Raw genomic sequence first — 20,453 nt, 5'->3', positions numbered from 1 at the left:
ATGCGATGTGACATAACCTTACATTTACATTTTCATCCTAAAACGTTACGTATTTCATGGTTGATCCCTTATGTACATTAAATATGTACTCAAAATTGAATATCTATGATTTATCAATCCTATTATTGCAATGGTTGACTTACTGATGTGGTTTGACGCATGAAACTGCATGTGTCCCACTTGCCCCGTTTATCGAGGTAACTGCGTCTAATGGCTCATTGTCCTTCTTTCTTCTAAGGTTTTCACAATTTCGAAATTAGTCGATGAAATTCATGCACACACCAACAAATATGTTGCCAAAGAGTGACCGTGTTGTTGGATTTGCAAAATATTGACATTTTTAAATTATATTGGACAATCTGTTTGAACTATCGGTTTTTTATGTCCCACTTGCCCCGGGGTACCTTACATTAATAGTGATATATTTAATTAAATGTACTTTACATATATGGTATGCATTCTTGTCTGTGATTATTGGACATATCTTTTATATGATTACTGCAAATTTGATAACTGCACAAACTGGTAAGGGTACAGTGTTAGGGAATATTTTAAGCCATAGTAATATCCCTTAAAAACTTCAAATTCATCGAGAAAATGCTCGAATACTACATCTTTCGAATTGATGATTTTTTTTTGTTTTTAATTGCTCAGACACACCGTGGCTATAGATAGTAACCTATAGGAGAACATCATTATTGTCTAGCTATATTCAAATACGTCACTGGAAGCATTTTTTTTTATCTTTCTTCGAAAGAGCGTCATCGTTCAGATTTGTTATCAGTATTAACTGATTTGTTATACTTAACGCCTAGCATTTATTTCAAGGACAGATAAAATTAGCACAGTGTATGCCAATATTGTAGCAGGCAGTTTCAACTACTCCCCTTCAAATTGTCTTCCTAAGGAGAACCGTTTGAATTGTTTCAAATTTATGGAAAACCCCTGCCGCCGCAGGCAACTCCTATTCCGTCTCTTCATTAACGGATAATCCCCACAAAAAATCGTCAGAAAATGCACCTACCATCTGATTTTGATTTTTGAACCGAACAATCGAATCGAATGATTGATGCAATGTTCAAAATTAGCACTATAACTGAAGTTATTGAGAAATTTGCTTATCAAATTGTTATCCGATTACGTTTTTCCTAATGAATCCAAATATGTTTTAAATATTTTAAATTGAAATGCTTCTTCTTTGAATGGTTAAGAGGACGAGCTGTTTAATTTTCTTTTAGCTAATATCATAAATATAGCAGTTATTACTGAAACTTATTTGTAAATTGGATCCAAACTCAATAGAGATCCAAACCAAGGTATCTAAAAGGGAGGTAATACGATGTGTCAAATCCGCCATATGGACCGATGCACGAGTTCACTAATTTGACGTTTGGGCGGCACCACCAAAACGTCAAATAATGAACACGTGCATTGGTCCATTGGAACATTATATGACATCTGGCCACTTTGTTTTCGCGAAATGAACCAGCATGCCATGAAATGATATCTACTATTTCACCGACCAATTTGTTTTGTTTCATGCGTGTACTGAAACGTCATCAATAGCAGACCATGGAAAAGGAAACAAATTTAGTGTAATAAGTTCTATGGTCTTGAATATTTATCAGTAATGAACCTGGCGTGCCTGAAAGCGTAAGCATGTTCAGAACATAACCATAAAAACAATGAAATTGCACATATGAGTAACGAACAGTCTTAAGAATATCGAGGCGTTGGTTTCGCAAAATTATGCATAGATTGCGTATACGGAATCTTCCAAAGCAGCCTCAGTTGAAACATTCGAATGAGTTTTACAGTCAATTTGCTTCAACATCGTGTCGTATGGTAGCAATTAAATATTATTCACACATTTGAAAATTGAAATTTTCGTTACGCAAAGAATGGATTTTCTCCAAATATATGCGTTGGAACTACGTCGGGCAAGGTGCACTGAGTAGTGCAGCACCGAACTATGCCTGACATTATGTTTTATGCTTAGATTTAGAGAAAAATCAATTTTCACTTGTCGACGATTCCGGTTTCCAACTGGAGTCGCGATATCAAGCATTTCTTTCTGTTTAAGGGTGTTTATTCTGTTAGAGTTTTTTGTAACGTAGCTTGTTTTATATTTTCTCATTTTGGCTCCTATAGTTTTGTGTCGATAACGAAACCCTTCGTCGTAGCTGCCGCTGGTGAAGTGACTCGAACAAATGACCTGATTCTGCTGTGGTGACCAACCATCATGTTGGCCACAGAACGAGACCCACGATTGGCGTCGCTTTTCATCGTTCGGAAATCGATGGAACACAATACTATGATTTTTGGTGTTCGCAATCCTTTATTGCAAAAAAATGATAGCATCTGAAATTCAAAAGAAATTGATTTTACCTACAGAAAACAACTAAACTTTATTCCACTTACTTTCACTTTTGAGTCATACCCAACGATTTTCAATAACACAAACATCTCCATGGATACGCTGGAAACCATTGGTGGAGAAAATACATAAACATATTGGCCAGCTCGCCGACTCGCCAGCTGTCACTTTTCCTCCCCTTTGCAGCTGACCACACCTCGCACCAACCGACTGTTTAGATTGCTGAACCTCCCTTCAATAAATCTAGATCTAAACTCTTTTGTTTATAGTTATGAACGACTTGACGGGGCATGTGGGGGATGCAATCATTATTCATGGGCGAATATAACATCAACTTTTTCTGTCACTCGAAACCAAAGTTTTTGAAACTTTGGGTGTTTCTATTGAGACACAGCTTAGTAAATATACTTTCATGGCTGCCTTTTTGCCTTTTTAATGCACTAGGCAGCAAGTTAATTTACTTCAAAATGACTTAAGGAAGTTGATTTGCAATAAATCAAAACTTTTTGTCATTGGTGACTTAAATGCCAAACATCGCTCATGGAAAAATTCGCAAAGTAATTCCAACGGCAGGATTTTATTTGATGAGAGCTCTTCAGGATATTTCTCAATACCCTGATAACTCTACTTATTTTTCCTCTTCTAGAAACCCTTCTACGATTGATTTGGTCTTAACCGACTCTTAGTAGCTAGTGTTGGGCGATTTGGAATCAATGTTCCGAAAATCGATGTTTGCTTTCCGATTAATCGATTTTTTGAATCGATGTTTGAAGCACCTTAAATCAAGTGATTCGATTCTCTTCATTCGATTCATTTATTTTAAATCGTTAAATATTTCTTAATGAGTTTGTGAAAAAGAAACCGTATTTTAAACTTATCTTACTAATCTTGAAGTAGTATATCTGGTCGATTGATTTTCAAAACTGATTTGATTTAAAGATGTTGAAAACGCATGCAAATACATTTGGTTTCAATTCAATCTTTATAAATTTAAATGTTCATTCGATTCGAAAACATCGATTCAAAGGATTCGATTAAATCGGTGAATCGATTCGGCAGCTCAAATGTGAATCAATACATACATTGGAATTATTTCCACAGTATAAGTGATTCTGATATGTTGATTCACATTGTGACTGAACACTTCCAATATTTACATGAAGAATTTTTCCCTCTGAGCAATTCTCGCTGAAACCAGGCCGCCATCGGCACCCATCGTTAGAATTCCAATTTTATGTCACTGATCGCTAGCTTTCGATAAAACTTTAGGGTGGTCCTTTTTGTTTTCTCAAATTGGTGGACCCCTCGTACGCCAGCTAGCTAAACAGTTTGCAAAAAAGCCCATTTTTTGATAAATCTTGGGTATTTCTTCACGTGATATGTCTCATATTTCCCTTGGAACACATACCAAACTTAATGGCATCGTATAGAGAAAGGATATAGCTTTCATTTGAAGTTAAAAAAAATCCGGCGGTCATTTTGAATTTGGCCGCCATCTTGAATTTTGTTAGAAAAATCGTTTTTTCACCATTAGCGCACCGCTCGTTTTGAATTCTGAGATCACCATCAGAAAGCTGAGGAAAAATTGCGTAAGATAGGCTACAGAAACTAGGTGTGCAATGGTATTTACCCTATGAAATGAACGATTTTCTAAAACATGTTCCACGATTTTGACGTATATGGCGAGTGCAATCAATGCAAACATCATTTTTTGTACAACAAAGATACAAGTTTTCAATAGTTGGTGTATTTTTCGAGTCAGATGAAGAATAGGAGTATTATTTAGAATGATAAAATCTGGCGGCCATCTTGGATTTTGACGCCATCTTGATTTTGACTAGTAGAATGATTTTTTCACCTTGATAGCACTCAGCATGTCGAATTTAGAGGTTACCAATAAAAACAAGGTTTCGTATACTTTTCTTCTTATTATTCTTCATTTTCCTGACGTTACGTCCCTAGTGGAACCGAGCCTGATACTCAGCTTTATTAGTTATAAATACAGGTTATTAAATAGGAATTTTCTTTTATAATGCGATTTTTAATAACAGAATATTTCTTCGACATATCTTTGAATTCAGTTATTATGAATAAAAAAAATTTAATGAATAAAAACCGTCCAAAAACATTGATTGAAATAAACAAATTTTTTTTTACCATATGCTTTTTTTGTCATCGAATGAAGTTTATAAATTGTGCGTTGGGACATTAGTAAGTTTTGTGGTAATATCTGTAGTTTTAACGTAAAACATTTCCAAAAGTGCAATAATTTAGAATGGAAATCTAAAATCCTTGATTTTCTGAATCATAAAGTATTGTTTTTACTAACACCCAACATGCATGTGAAAAATAGCGAAATTGAAAGGTGAGAAGCAGGCTTTGTTCTAATGTGGACGTAATGCCGAAACTCAGATGAATCATTTTGAGTTTGGAAAATCTGGTGGCCATCTTGGATTTCGACGCCATCTTAGTTTTTAGCAGTAGAATGATTTTTTACCATCTCAGCGCTCTTCATGTTTAATTAATTGAAGATCTCCGTTAAAAAACAAACAGATTCTTTATTTCTTATCTTATTTTAGCTGTTCAACAGATTGTTCATTTCTATCAATGGTTTTAGACCAAATAAATGAAAGAATTAATGCTATTTTTCAACTCGCAGATATGCAGAACAATCATTCAGCTGGCAAATAAGCGTTAAAAAATTCTACTTGTTAATTTATTTTTGAAGCTTAGGGGCTGGCTTTATTCCAGTAGGGACGTAACGTCAGGAAAAAGAAGAACAAGAAGAATAGTAAGTGTAACGGTGGCATTAAAATTCAACATGTTGAGTGTTATCAAGGTGAAAACTCATTCTACTACTTAAAACCAAGATGGCGTCAAAATCCAAGATGGCCGCCAGATTTTTTCACTCAAAATAATACTCCTATTCTTCATCTGACTCGAAAAATACACCAACTATTGAAAACTTGTATCTTTGTTGTACCAAAAATGATGTTGCATTGATTGCACTCCCCATATACGTCAAAATCGTGGAACATGCTTTAGAAAATCGTTCATTTCATAGGGTAAATACCATTGCACACCTAGTTTCTGTAGCCTATCTTACGCAATTTTTCCTCAGCTTTCTGATGGTGATCTCAGAATTCAAAACGAGCGGTGCGCTAATGGTGAAAAAACGATTTTTCTAACAAAATTCAAGATGGCGGCCAAATTCAAAATGGCCGCCGGATTTTTTTTTAACTTCAAATGAAAGCTATATCCTTTCTCTATACGATGCCATTAAGTTTGGTATGTGTTCCAAGGGAAATATGAGACATATCACGTGAAGAAACACCCAAGATTTATCAAAAAATGGGCTTTTTTGCAAACTGTTTAGCTAGCTGGCGTACGAGGGGTCCACCAATTTGAGAAAACAAAAAGGACCACCCTTAAGTTTTATCGAAAGCTAGCATTCAGAGACATAAAATTGGAATTCTAACGATGGGTGCCGATGGCGGCCTGGTTTCAGCGAGAATTGCTCAATACAAATGTTCCCAGTAAGCAACTCTGGAGAAACATTAAGAGTATAGGAATAGCCAACAAAAAACAATCTTCTGCTAATTGTGATGCAACAGCTGATGAAATCAATAATTTCTTTTCAGAAAATTACTCTTCTGATGAAAATTCTCGTTCAAACTTAAACTACGGTCTCTTTGATTTTAGATGTGTAGAATAATTTAAAATAGTTAATGCACTGTTTTCAATTAAGTCTAATGTCAGTGGTCTAGACAATCTTCCAATAGAATTTCTCAAAATGCTCCCACTAGCCCTTCCACTTTACACTCATTTGTTCAATACAATCATTACAACTTCCAAATTTCCACAAGCTTGGAAATGTGTAAAAGTGATTCCAATAAAAAAAAAGCCTCGTTCAACTAGCATTTCAAACCTTAAATCAATTAGCATATGTAATGCACTTTCCAAAGCCTTCGAAAAAATAGTATCTGCTAAAGTTTCTGACTATGTGAACAGAAATAATTTCTAGAGTCCCTTTCAATCAGGTTTTCGCCGAAACCACAGTACTGAGACAGCTTTGATGAAAGTGCATGATGATATTGCTGCATCAATTGATAAAACAGAGATATAAGTTCTCTTGTTGATAGATTTTGCGAAAGCGTTTGTTCGTGTTTTTCATAGAAAACTGTTGAATAAACTTGGTGCTCTTTTTGGATTTTCCCGTCCTGCTGTCAAAGTAATAGAAACTTATCTAACAAATAGATACCAATCCGTTTTTTTTTTCAATAGTGAATTCTCTCTTTTACGTCCATTTGATTCAGGGGTACAACAAGGATCTATTTTGGGACCACTTTCACTGTTTCACTTTCAGGTGTTTCATTGGTCTCAAGAAAATCTACTGCCTATTAACACAACTAAAACTAAAGCAGTATTTATTGATCGGCAACGATGATCCCACTTTTCACTTTGCCTGAACTTACCATGAATAATAAGCAAATTCAATTCACAGACCAAGTAAACAATTTTTGGAGTCATTTTTAATTCTAAATTAGATTGGGAGCCTCAAATGAATTCACAAGTTGGTAACAAGTCGGTATTTTAAAACAGCTCTGAATGCTACCGCAAACAGTTTTATTAAGCTTTGTGTAGCACTCAATTCCTGAACTAGGTTTTTTTTAACATACCAAGATTTGGAAGTGTCACCCATCTTCAAACATCTTTAATAGGCTGTCCTTTTGATCAGTTCCTCAAACATAGATCGTGCTGTCATATTTACAAAATACTTACATCTGGTAACCCTGGTTATCTATCCTTAAAGTAGAATCCATGTAGAAACACCAGAAGTCTTCATGTTCCTTTACATCATACCAGTTATTATAGTCACCCGCTGTTTGTAAGAGGTATAATTAATTGGAACCACCTACCATTGAATCTTAAATTATCCGTTGATTTTTCGAGCTCTAAACGGGATCTGCTCTTGGAGTTGAATTGAACGCACTATACAAGCACAAAGCAATTAATTAATAGTAAAATCAACATAATTATTACATGAATAAAAAATAGCACATACTACAAATTGTAACATTTAAAAAGATTGTAAATCTTGTGTTACATGAATGAAGTATACATAAATAAACAAAATAAATAAGGTGTTTGGGTTCGATTCCCAGTCGATCCAGTATCCTTCAGTAATGGAAATTTTCTTGACTTCACTGGGCATAGAGTATCAAATGGCATCTTTGGCAAAGAAAGCCCTCAGTTGATAACTGTGGAAGTGTTCAAAAAGAACAATAAGCTGAGAAGCAGGCTCTGTCCCAGTGAGGACGTTAATGCCAAGAAGAACAAGAAGAACATCGATCTTGATGTTAACATAACTTTGCAAACAAAACTTGACAATGCTCTCGAAGCTTTCACAAATTCCATTGTTGAAGAAAGAGGCATTGCAATATCAAAATGTGAAGTAAAATTCGAATCCATGATTATAGACGATGATCTTGAACTCTTGATCTGTCTTGAAAACGTGAAGAGAAGGCAGTTTCAATGCAATCGTGATCCTGCTATGAAAATTATAAAGGTTTTCTCAATCAAGAAACACAATTTTAAAAATAAAATTTCTCAATTGGGTCCTAAAATGTTTAATGAATTCTCGTTTTTATTCAATAATACGAAAGAGCATGTTCTTGCAACTACTTTAGCAAGTTTTCCCGTTCAAATAACGGCTATATCATTTTTTAACTTCAATTTTAAAAATGGTTCCAAATATCAACCTTGACACTTGTGATCTTGTTTGACATTCACTTTTTCGACAAAAATGCTACAGGGCATATAGTTTTAACACTGGGGTTGTTCCTATCTGACATTTCGGAAGGGACACGGAAAACAAAATATACCCAAAATTCGAGTTTAAACCAAGGGGTGTGACAAAATCTCATAAATCATAAAAAAAAATGTTTTTTGTACTTAAACCAATGAAAATCATTTAAAACTTGAGTAAACTTGTGTTTCTGCCCTAAACTTAAGCGTTTGGTAATAAAATTGAGACAGGGTTTTAGGACCCTATTGGACCCTGGCTTTAGGCCTTTTTGTAAATGATCAAATTGTTTGAAAAAGCTTCGGAAGATAATTCCGGCATTGAAAGAGGAAAACAAATTGTTATAAACTAATTGCAACAAAGCTGAAAAATTTGCTAAGCAGTATAAAAGCGCGCATACTTTTAATTTAGGACTCAATCAAGAGAAAGTTTTTGAAAATTCCTACGAAACTGATTTGAAAGAAATGAGAAACACTATTATTAAAAAAAATTCAAAAATATGAAAGACACTGGCGCTTATGATTTTCTTTTACATCTTCATCAAGGAACTTTCAGAGAGAATGGTTCATGTATTTAATAAATGTTTATAGTTGGCATATTTTCCTGATAAATGGAAAGATGCTAAGGTGGTGCCAAATTTAGGTGGTACCATCAGAGAACTTTTTGAAAAAGATGTTTTGACAGAATGATGGTCCACATCAACAAAAAATTCAATATTGAAATTTCGACATGGACATTCGACCACTCATCAACTTTTACGTGTAAAAAATTTGATCCGTTCCAACAAATCTGAAGGCTATTCTACTGGTCTTGCTTTTCTAGACATAGAAAAAGCATTCGACAGTGTTTGACATGAAGGGTTCATTGTAAAATGAAAAAAAAAAATCTTTATTTTCCAACATACATAGTTAAAGTAATCCAAAGTTATCTGTCAAATCGTACACTTCAGGTTAATTATCAGAACTCCAGATCTGAAAGACTTCCTGTAAGAGCTGGTGTTCCTGAAGGCAGCATTTTGGGGCGAATATCATACAATATTTTTACTTCTGGCTTACCTGAGTTACCTCATAAGAACACTCTAAATAGGGTTTTGGTACCGGGAGTACCGGTACCGAAAATACCGGTATTACCGACCAATATTTGGTACCGAAATACCGGTACTGGAAAGCATTGAGTACCGGTACTTTCGGTACTGATAAATTTTCAAGAGCACGGATCTGGAGAACCAAACACCCGATTGAGCTGAAAATCTAATCGATTGATCACCACCAGCTAGTGACCAATCGATTAAGTTTTCAGCTTAAACGGATGTTTGGTTCTCCAAATCCATGCTCTTGAAAATTTGAACTTTGGCTTCGATTCATTTTCACCTTAAGCATATAAGTATTCTTATCTATGCCGATGATATGAAGTCATTCATGGAAATCAAGTATGCCAATGACATTGACATCTATCTGAGTGAAATATCTATTTTTGATGAATGGTGTAGTAAAAGCCTACTTCAGTTAAATGTTAAAAAATGTAATTTAATTACTTTTAGCAGAAAGCGAAACACAGAAGAAACAACTGTAGTTTTAGGAAATCAAATCGTTGAAAAATGCGATAGGGTCAGAGATTTAGGCGTAATTTTAGACTCAAAACTTACTTTTATCGATCATTACAACACCATTATACATAAAGCATCAAATATGCTCGGTTTTATCAAACGCTGTGGTTTTAACTTTAATGATCTATACACTATCAAAACTTTGTACGTCACTTACGTGAGGTCTATATTAGAGTATTGTAGTATTGTATGGTCTCCTTTTATGAAGACGCATGAAGAACGTCTTGAATCTGTTCAAAAGCAATTTCTGTTATATGCTCTTCGTGAATTGGGCTGGACATCCTTCCCTCTTCCATCTTATGAATCAAGATGCATGCTCATTGATATTCAGACATTGAAAAAGTGCCGCGAATTCGCTATGGTTTCATTCGTGAACGATATTGTTTCGCATCATATTGATTCTCCTAACCTATTAAAAAGCTTAAATTTTTATACTCCTTCCCGGCAATTGAGGAATCGTAACTTGTTTTTTATTAATCACCGTCGTACTAATTATGCAAAATTTTCTCCTCTAAACCGAATGATGAGTTTATATAATCAACATTGCGAAACAATAGACTTAACAATGTTGCGTAGTAACCTAAGAATATACTTTAACTTTGTAACATATAGCAGTATATAGATTTAAGTGTTAACATGTAGTCTACTTTGATTGACGATAAAAGTAATAATAATAATTTCAGACCCGTCACTTTATCGCTGGAAAAATACGATCTTAGGAAACCGGCATACGTTTTGATATTTCATAACATATTCAAAAATGACAAAAAGTTTCATCGAAAAGGTAGCGAACACGATCTCAAGCTAATCAAAGAATTCGTCAAAGGATACAATATGAAGATAGCGGACATTTGTGAGGATTTCAGTGTGACGAAGGTGAAGAAGAAAATGAACAAAGGTATGATAATGATGTTTAGGTGGGAATATGGATTTAATTCCTAATAATTTACACACTTCATTTTCAGTCTCATTGAAAAATTTTGGAAGCTATTCTAGCCTGATGATTGTTATAATGAGTCACGGAGGACTAAACGATCAGATCCAAGCCTCAAACGGATTCTACCATCTGGATACTACCATTGTTGAACCGACGTTGATGAACGAGACACTGAAGGGTAAGCCGAAACTTTTCTTCGTGCAAGCATGCAAGGGAGATGCAGTTATGGAAGCGGATGCTACTCAGACTGCCACAAACAAGTTCGATATTCTGAAGTGTTTCAGCACGTATGAAGGTAGATTGCACATAAGTTTCTCTTATTGTTTGACCAAGATTCAAATTCGAATCGTTTACAGGCACATTATCGTTCAGGGATACCACTGAAGGCACCACATTCATCCAAACGCTTTTCAAACTCATTGAGCAAAACTCCGATAAGGAAATAATAGACATAATGCGTTTGATGAGAAATATTTTCTGCGTTAACAAGTAAGTCAGAACAGTAGACTAGGTGTCGGCGGTTTTCTCAACAATATTTCATTTTAGGATCGCACAAGCTCCCACAGAAACATCCACACTAACAAAGAAGTTCTACTTCAACGATCTGAAGAAATAGAAACTTTTTGCTCAAGTGCAGTTAGCGAAAATAGAAGACTAATAACTGCTCCTTCAACCAGAAGCTGGACTGACTGAACATAAATGACACTAGGTAACGAACACATTTGATAAATTTTCTTTCATTGATAACATATTTCCCCGGCAGGTACAAGAATAGAGCACTTGCTCCGATAGCTAACAAAATGCCTCATCGATGCTGAAAGCCGCCCAACAACGAAGCCCACAATACAATATATTTTGCTGTCAAACGCATGAAATATTGATTTGTAAATTATTTGATAGAATATAATAAAATGTTCTACCTTCATAGTTGATTCGGGTACATATTTCCGCTAGAGTTTGTATCCTTTGATAGATACGCGTATTTCGACCTCAACTGTAAGGCCATCTTCAGTGTCTTGTACTAGTGTCGTGGAAGGGCACGGTGTGTTTCGTAGAACAACTTTATTACAAAAAAATAGGTAAGTCTGAAACTTCGCTACAATATAGTCTAGGTCTCTCGCGTTCATTTGCTGCCAAAACCAAAATAATCGGTCGGGGGGTCTAGAGTAAATTTTTTTTTGTTTGATTTTGAGTGTCTTTGAGAATCCAATCTCCCATATGCTTCTTACCATCCTTACTATGAAAATAGTGTTCTGTGGTTTATATGGAAATTACTATGAAGAAAAAAATTGAGATTTGTTCCAAACACGCTTGTACTGTAATGTAAGTACAAACTTATTATCCCATTGTAAAAACTCAATCTTCATACCATAATAAAGAAATTTGCTGAAGAGAGAAATTCAATCCGACGGATAGCAGAAGAAATATTCATAAGTTTGATTGCTATTACGGTTAACTCTCCCTTACTCGATATTCTGTATCTCGATATCGAGTTAGAGAACCATATTAAAAGTTGGTTTTCATGGCTAACTCGATGGTCCCTTGGATGGCAGTTGCACTGGTTTTGTGTTCTGTAACTCGATACCTCTCTAACTCGACTCGACTCGATACCTCTCTAACTTCAATATCGAGTAAGGGAGAGATGACTGTATTTAGCTTAATGTGGGATTATAGCCCTGCAAACATGTACTCAAATCCCAAATCCATTTTAGCCTCATGATGTTAGTTTCTTATCGTTTCATAAACACTGTGCCATTAAAAAAATAACTTAAAAAATATAGGATTTGAAGCTTTTCAAATACCATCCAAAATAGCATATTTTTCAGCACCAAGAGGCAAGTATGTTACAAGGTTTATTACATGTGGAGCTCCTTACTAGTCAATTCGAATAACTGAAATTGTGTTATTTGAAAGGCGGATAAGTCACTTTTGTAGCTACGAGTAAAAAGAGAAATCTCGCATAATTAATGACCTCGTCCTAAAAGCCATAGGTGTGTAGGTTGTTATTACTGAGCAAACGAATAGTAGAAGCATTAACCTAAGAATGCTAATGTCGCTGCTGTTCGTTTGCCACGAATTGACAGCGTGAGTACCGGGCATCAAAGTGTCAGATTAACCACTAGCGTTCTACTACTAATATGTCTATTAAACGAATGGATTTACCGTCAAGTCATTGATCGCCGTGCGGCCTCCATTCAGCGTGCGCATATAATAGAAAATTAGTAAATTGTCACAAAACTGATTTTAATTATTATTACCTTAAATTATGGATTTCCATTGTTTGTTCAATACCATGTCGTTGTTTTGGTTTCTAAAATTAATCTGACACTTTGAGGCCCGGTACTCAAGCTGTCAGTTCGTGGCAAACTAGATGTTGGTAACACGAACAGCAGCGACATTAGCATTCTTAGGTTAATGCTTCTACTGCACATATACAGATTCCTACAGAATATTCATACAAATTTCACAAACTATTGTTTTGTTGGCAAAATAAGATATAACTGATGAAATGATGTAGCTCTTGTCGCAATGAATTTAAAAAAAAACTTAGTTTATGTAGCCAAAACCATGTGAATTCTTTTCAATAATGAGTCAAACCTCGAATTTTCAAGAGCACAAGTTTAGAGAAGCAGACAACCGGTAACTCACTGGTCACTCGCTGGTAGCGACCAATCAATAAAATGTTAAACGCAAAAGGTTGTCAGGTTCTCTAGAATTGTGTTCTTGAAAATTCGAGGTATGACTTCGATGCATCTTCACCTTAGGACGAGATCATAAGTTTTGCGAGAAATTTTCTCTAATAACTTCTAGCATCATTATGACCAATTTAATTATGCTTATTACAGCTCTTTTGACCAAGAACAATTTTACCTTCCATGCCAAGGTGTTCAAATGGTTTGATCTTGCAGTTTGTCCCGTATCTCCATACGTTCAACGCAATGTGCGTCGGTACAAAAACACATAGGAAGCCGGATCCTATTCTTGGTACTTTTGATTCACTTCGGCAGTGGTTTTTTTTTTAAATCTGCTGAGCTCATATTTAGCCACAATATGCATCGCGTTGGAGTGCTTCTCATTGCAAAGTTTCAGACAATTCAGCCGAGAAAAACCCTCATGCCAAAGTGAATCTTGGAAGTGCCCAGGTAGCTCTGCACCCTATCCATAAATACTTCACACAAAATAAAAAAAAATGTTCTAGACCCCCCGACCGATTTTTTTGATTTTGGTCTCAAATGAAAGAGCAAAGTCTAATTGTTTTTATTTTGAAATTTCAGACTCACCTATTTTTTTGTAATAAAGTTCCTCCACAAAGACACCGTGAGGGGGTTAGGGTATTTGTCGAAGACAAACAACTCTAGTGGACTTAAAAGGTAAAGTACTAAATTCTTTTTTTTTTCATTCATAGGTATTCTACTGAACAGCTCGCAGATTTATTAATATTGACAATTTGTTTTGTACAAACCTATACAAATATTTAGCCTCAGTACTTTCACTTAAAACTCTCCGTTCTTCCGTTTGGCTATTTAAGGAGTGCAGCTGTCACAGCGAGACGAACCAGCTCTACCTGGCCTACCTGGAGAAGGGATCCATCACCATCACGCTAAACTTGTCACGCTCAGAAATGAGTGCCGAGTACACAAAATCAGCCTCTCTTCATGCAGCACAGATTCTGTGCAAAGGGGGCTGTACACAGTTTTGTGCAAACGGTGGTGAACAAACCGAATGAGTGAAATGCGCACAGAGGAGGAACGCTTGGAATGCGGAATGCGCTTCCATTTTTGTTTTTGCTTCTGAAAACATTGAAAATACATTCAAATTTTCAAGTTTTCAGAGGTATTTTCATTCGAATAGCCGAAGCGGAAGCAAATGGAGAAATAACTTTCACATTTGCGACCATTTGTAACGAATGCGAAGTTTTTACAATCAGCAGCTTTAGCGCCACCCTCAGAGATTGAGAGACTGCTGTTGCGTTTGGTGAGCTCGGCTTTGAGACTCTAAATCAGGGCGGGTAGTTACGGTTCAAACACCCGAATCCACCTTGGCAGTCCACAAAACAGGTACCAAAAAATTGGGTCCCTAATCTAATAATCGAAATAATGAGAGGTTAATCGATTTCCCCGCAGCAATGTGATCTAAAATTTTCAAAATCCCAACACCCTAGTGGTAGCGTCACGTGATAAGACGAGGAACCTTGAGCCACAAATCCTAACTGATCTTGAATGTCTGGTATTTATGTTAGCTATTGGTTCATTCCCCTACCTACGAGTGACGTCACTGTGTCTATGGTTTTACAACGGTTTCTTAAATCTAGTCAAACCTGGTTTACTGGATCGCTATGGTCGGCTGTTGGTAGTATGGGCAAGCAACGGACAGCGGCTCGCTTCTCGGAAGTATTCGACTGCTTTCCACACGTGTCGGTGCAGAACACTAACCGCACGTCGAAGGAGACTCGCACGGTGATGATTCGAGCGCCGGCGGTGTAATTCTGAGGCGGTGTGTGTCCGATACTTCGTGTAACGACGATTACTTCGGATTCCAACCACGGGAGGGCGCCACTAGATTCGACGGTGTACCGCGTGACTTTTCTTGGGTGGTGTCACGTACGTGGGCCGGTGGGGGAAGAGTTTCGTTCAATTGGGAAATGGCACCGTACACTGGTGCTAACTGGTTCTCTCTCCGAAATACACCCTCACTTGGTCGCTTCTAAGTTCCTCGACAGTTTTCCAGAAAATCCGCCACCAGATAACGGACACGGCAACTCTGGCCTCGCACCCACGTTGAACGGTGGGCGGTTACCTGTTCAGCGTTTACAGAACAACGTTACTAATAGTTTGCAATCCGAATTTCCACCAACGCTTACCTGGCCAAACCACTATGCTAGGATAAACTGCACTAGCCACTAATGCAAAACGAAAGGCACTTTCTTTTTGAAAATTCTTTTCTAAAAAGGTTTAAGAACTTATGTTTAAGCTTATTTGCATAGTTGAGACACCATTCACTTACTGTATTCCTGATTATTTCTCACACCGCTAGGCTAACAGATTTTGTAACTTTTTATAAGGCTCACTTGAAGGTCTTTCCACAATGACGGTTTCCACAAAAGTAATTTTCAAACCCCGGTTTAGATCACGCGATTCCTGATCTTTTAATCGCTTCAAACAATACACAATTGTATCGGTGCTGCGGAAAAGAAATTAGCATCTCATTTACCCTGCTACTTATTTGAGGCTATCTCCTTTACCCAAACATCTCGAATCGAGACGGGGTGTCCTTGAGTTGTTTGTCATTTTTAGCCTATCTTTTCCCCAAAATTTCGGATCTCTGCAAAGTGTGCATGCGTAAATGAGATCAGCGGGTGGAACTCACAGCAATGTTTTTTTTTCGCGCGCAAAGCAGTTCCTCGTTTCACATAGAGATGGCGCACTCAGCATTTGAAAGTAAATGAAGCTTCATTCGCTCGTAAAGCTTCACTACTAAAGGTAGGTTCACAATGGGTGTTACACATTTTCCGACTTTTCGCTGGAAAAAATCCCTGAAAACTCCCCATCTTACCAATGGCCAACTGTTTGCTGCCGCGCGGGAGATGACTGACAGTTCCATTTCCAACGATCCGCGCACAGCCAATGGCCAACACATCGGTTACACATAGCATGAGTGCGACTTACACTGAATTTTCACTCAGCCAGAGAGTCCTGCATTGTTTGCCTCATTCTGTGTAGTTTTAACACATGCGCTGCATTGAGCAGGCTTAGCGTGTATATACTGAATGGTTAATCAAACCCATCGCCTCAGGATACTAAACTGGCATTCCTTTCATCTACTATAAGTCTCCTGAAGGATCAAAAATGGAATAAATGATTCACTTGGATTTTAGCCTGTCCAGGTAATCATTATGAAAAAGATAACCCAATCTGGCAGTGTTAGGAAAGGGCTTTCTAAGGAATATTATTTAGTTGACTTCAACAAAAAAGATCTAAACATTATTAAAGCTTTAGAAAAAGCTAGACTAAGTTCGATGTCCGTGTGACATGTGAACATTTCTAGAAGCCTGGAGGAACTTTCCAGAACTCCACTTAGTGTAGTCGGTGCCAAAAGTGGGGTCATGGAACAAAACAATGCCATGTAAATGCTAAATGCATCATTTGCGGAGGTTCTTCTCATGCTAAGGACATTTGTCCTGTGAAGGAAGATACCACCAAGTTTATATGCTCGAATTTTGGGGCCAATCATAAGTCAAATTTTTGGGATTGCCCTTCACGCAGGAGAGTCGTTGAGGCTCGTGCCAGGCAGATGAAAGATAGTCTCCGTTACGATAACGATCGTTTCCGGAATTTCCCTGGTACAGCATCGAACAATGCTTATTTTTCAGTTAACGATCGCTTGATTAGGAATCAAACCCATCAGGAAGATCATAATCATGCTCATTCACAAACTAATTTTAATCCGTCGGGTAGCCGTTCGAATCTTTTAATTTCGAATGTATCTACCCTTTTGCCGATATCGTAGCAGGTAATTTGAACTCCTCCTCTATGCGTACTATGAGTACCCATTATAATTGTTTCAAATCAAATAAAAAAAAATTTTACCACCACTGGAAACTTCTACTCCACCTCTTCGTCTATCGAAAATTCTAACGGAAAATCATCAAAAAATGTACCCACGTCAAGTGATATGTCTGGCTCTGATTTTAATGTTCTAACTGAACAATTGAATCTAATGATTAATGCAATGTTCAAAGCCACTACTTTGACTGCAGCAGTCCAAGTTGGTGTAAAATTTACTAATCAAATTGTTATTGGATTACATTTTTCTAATGGATCCAATAGATAATAATTTAAATATTTTAAATTGGAATGGTGAAGAGGACGAGCTGTTTAATTTTCTTACAGCTAATAACGTACATATAGCTGAAACCTATTTAAAACCTGGATCAAAACTATATCAACATCCTAACTTTCTCGTTTATCGTAATGATCGACTTGATGAGGCATATGGGGGAGTTGCAATCATCATTCATAGGCGTACAAAATATCAACTGTTGATTTGAAACTAATGTTTTTGAAACTTTGGGTGTTTCTGTTGCAACACAGCGTGGTAAACATGCATACATAGCTGCCTATTTGCCTTTTCAATGCTCTGAACAGCAAGGTAATTTGCTCGAAACTGACTTGCGAAAATTGACTCGCAATAAGTCAAACTTTTTTGTCATTGGTGACTTTAATGCCAAACATCGGTCATGGAATAATTCTCAAAGTAATTCCAACGGCAGAATTTTTTTTGAAGAGCACTCATTCTTCAGGATATTTCTCAGTTCAATACCCTGATAGCCCTACATGTTTCTCCTCTTCTAGAAACCCATCTACGATTTATTTGGTCTTACCCGACTATAGTCACCTTTGTTGCCAACTGGTCACTCATGCTTATTTTGATTCTGATCATGTCCCGGTTACATTTCAATTATCACATGAAGCGATTCTCAATCCTATCAGCTCCACTTTCTATTATTTTCGAGCCATTTGGAATATATATGAAACATATATTGACTTTTATCTTGATGTTAACATTTCTTTAGAAACAAAACTTGATATTGACAATGCTCTTGAAACTTTAACAAATTCCATTGTTGAAGCCAGGAGCATTGCAATTCCAAAATGTGAAGTAAAATTCGAATCCGTGATTATAGACGATGATCTTAAACTCTTGATCCGTCTTAAAAATGTGAGGAGAAGGCAATTTAAACGCACTCGCGATCCTGCTATGAAAACTATATGGCAGGATTTGCAGAAAGAAATCATGAAACTTTCCTCACAATTAAGAAACAAAAGTTTTGAAAATAAGATTTCTCAATTGGGCCCTGGCCCTAAGCCCTTTTGGAAATTATCTAAAATTTTGAAAAAAAAACCTCAGAAGCAAATACCGGCATTCAAAGAGGAAAACAAATTATTAATAACTAGTTGCGAAAAAGCTCAAAAACTTGCTATGCAGTTTGAAAGCTTATCATTCTTAGTTGATGTATTTAACAAATGGTTTAAATAAGCATATTTTCCTAACGAATGTAAAAATGCTAAGGTTGTACCAACTTTAAAACCAGACAGAAATCCTGCAGAAGCTTCTAGCTATCGTCTAAGCAGTTTGCTTTCCTCCATCAGTAAACTTTTTGAAAAGGTCATTTTAAACAGAATGATGGCCCACATCAACGAAAATTCAATTTTTGCCAATGAACATTTTGGATTCCGCTATGGACATTCGCACACTCATCAACTTTTACGTGTAACAAATTTGATTCGTTCCAACAAATCTGAAGGCTATTCTACTGGTCTTGCTCTTTTAGACAGAGAAAAAGCGTTCGACATTGTTTGACATGAAGGCTTTATTGTAAAATTAAAAACTTTAATTTTCCAACATGCATTGTTAAAATAATATAAATTTATCTGTGAAATCGTACACTTCAGGTTAATTATCAAAGCTCCAGGTCTGGAAGGCTTTCTGTTAGAGATGATTTTCCTCAAGGCAGCATTTTGGGACCAATAGTATACAATATTTTCACATCTGACTTACCTGAGTTACCTCAGGGATGTCAAAAATCCTTGTTTTCGGATGACACAGGCCTCTATGCCAAAGGTCGAAGCCAGCGTGTCGTTTGTAGTTGATTGCAAAAAAGTTTGGATGTATTTTCTTTATACTTGCAAAAATGGAAGATTTCTCCTAATGCTTCAAAAACTCAAATAATAATATTCCCACATTATCCAAAAGCTCTTTATTTGAAACCTTCAAGTAGACATGTTGTCATAATGAGAGGGGTTCCAATAAATTGGTCAGATGAAGTTAAGTATCTAGGGCTCATGCTAGATAAGAATTTACCTTTCAAAAATTCACATTGAGGGCATTCAAGCCAAATGTAACAAATATATAAAATGTCTCTATCCCCTTATTAATAGAAAATTAAAACTTTGTCTTAAGAACAAGCTTTTGATATTCAAACAAATTTTCAGGCCAGCCATTTTGTATGCTGTACCAATATGGACTAGTTGTTGTAATACCAGGAAGAAAGCTCTGCAGAGAATTCAAAATAAAATTTTGAAAATTATTCTGTAGCTTCCTCTCTGGCATAGCACAAATGGGTTACATAGAATATCCAATGTTGAAACATTGGAACAAATTTCAAATAAAATCATTAGTAATTTCAGGCAAAAATCGTTACAATCTTCTATTGCCACGATTAATGCGTTATATGTTTAGGTTAAGTTAGGTTGAGTATATTCAAAGCGTTTTTTTTTACTCTTATAAGCAGGTGAAATCAACTCACCTGTAAAAAATCTGAACTGCTATGGCTAATGAAATGTAATATGTTGTTAACAAAATGTTAATAAAATCTTAAATTTGTTTTACCAAATTAGGATGATGTTGTTGTCTTATAACACAGAACATCTAGATATAAGAAATGAATGTAATGTTTGGAATGATACTAATAAAGAAATTTAAAAAAAAAAGAAAAAAAATATAGCTGTTGTAATTACTAAATTATTTAATTTTATAAGGTTTGGAGGAGCCCCTGAATTATATAAATTGAAACCAATCGAGATAAATTTGGAAGAATTGTAGTAAACTGCAAGAGATATTGCTGGAGGAACTAGACAAGGATTTCCTGGTCGAGTTTAATTATAAGATTCTATTCAATTTCCTAGAAAATGTTGTTTAATACTTGGAGGAATCGCTCTATAAATGG

The 20,453-nt window shown here is 36.1% G+C and overlaps 2 protein-coding genes across 3 annotated transcripts in view; one reads left to right on the top strand and one right to left on the bottom strand.

Annotated features, from left to right (window-relative positions):
* The window catches only part of LOC5567305 (caspase-3), a 33,039-nt gene extending 21,386 nt beyond the window's left edge, over positions 1–11,653 (top strand). For both annotated transcript variants that reach the window (XM_021854139.1, XM_021854140.1), the window contains 5 exons: positions 10,473–10,687; positions 10,755–11,021; positions 11,083–11,215; positions 11,273–11,435; positions 11,490–11,653. In XM_021854139.1, coding sequence (XP_021709831.1) covers positions 10,473–10,687; positions 10,755–11,021; positions 11,083–11,215; positions 11,273–11,342 — 685 coding nt within the window. In that variant the 3' untranslated portion in view covers positions 11,343–11,435; positions 11,490–11,653. The remainder of the gene's footprint in view (positions 1–10,472; positions 10,688–10,754; positions 11,022–11,082; positions 11,216–11,272; positions 11,436–11,489) is intronic.
* LOC5567299 overlaps positions 1–20,453 on the bottom strand; it is a 440,692-nt gene that overhangs the window by 351,078 nt on the left and 69,161 nt on the right. The gene's annotated exons all lie outside the window — the stretch shown is intronic.

This window comes from Aedes aegypti, chromosome 3 (genome assembly GCF_002204515.2).
Source record: "Aedes aegypti strain LVP_AGWG chromosome 3, AaegL5.0 Primary Assembly, whole genome shotgun sequence".
NCBI lineage: Eukaryota > Metazoa > Arthropoda > Insecta > Diptera > Culicidae > Aedes > Aedes aegypti.
Note: the sequence above shows the minus strand (reverse complement) of the source record. Positions and strands in the feature narration are given on the sequence as shown.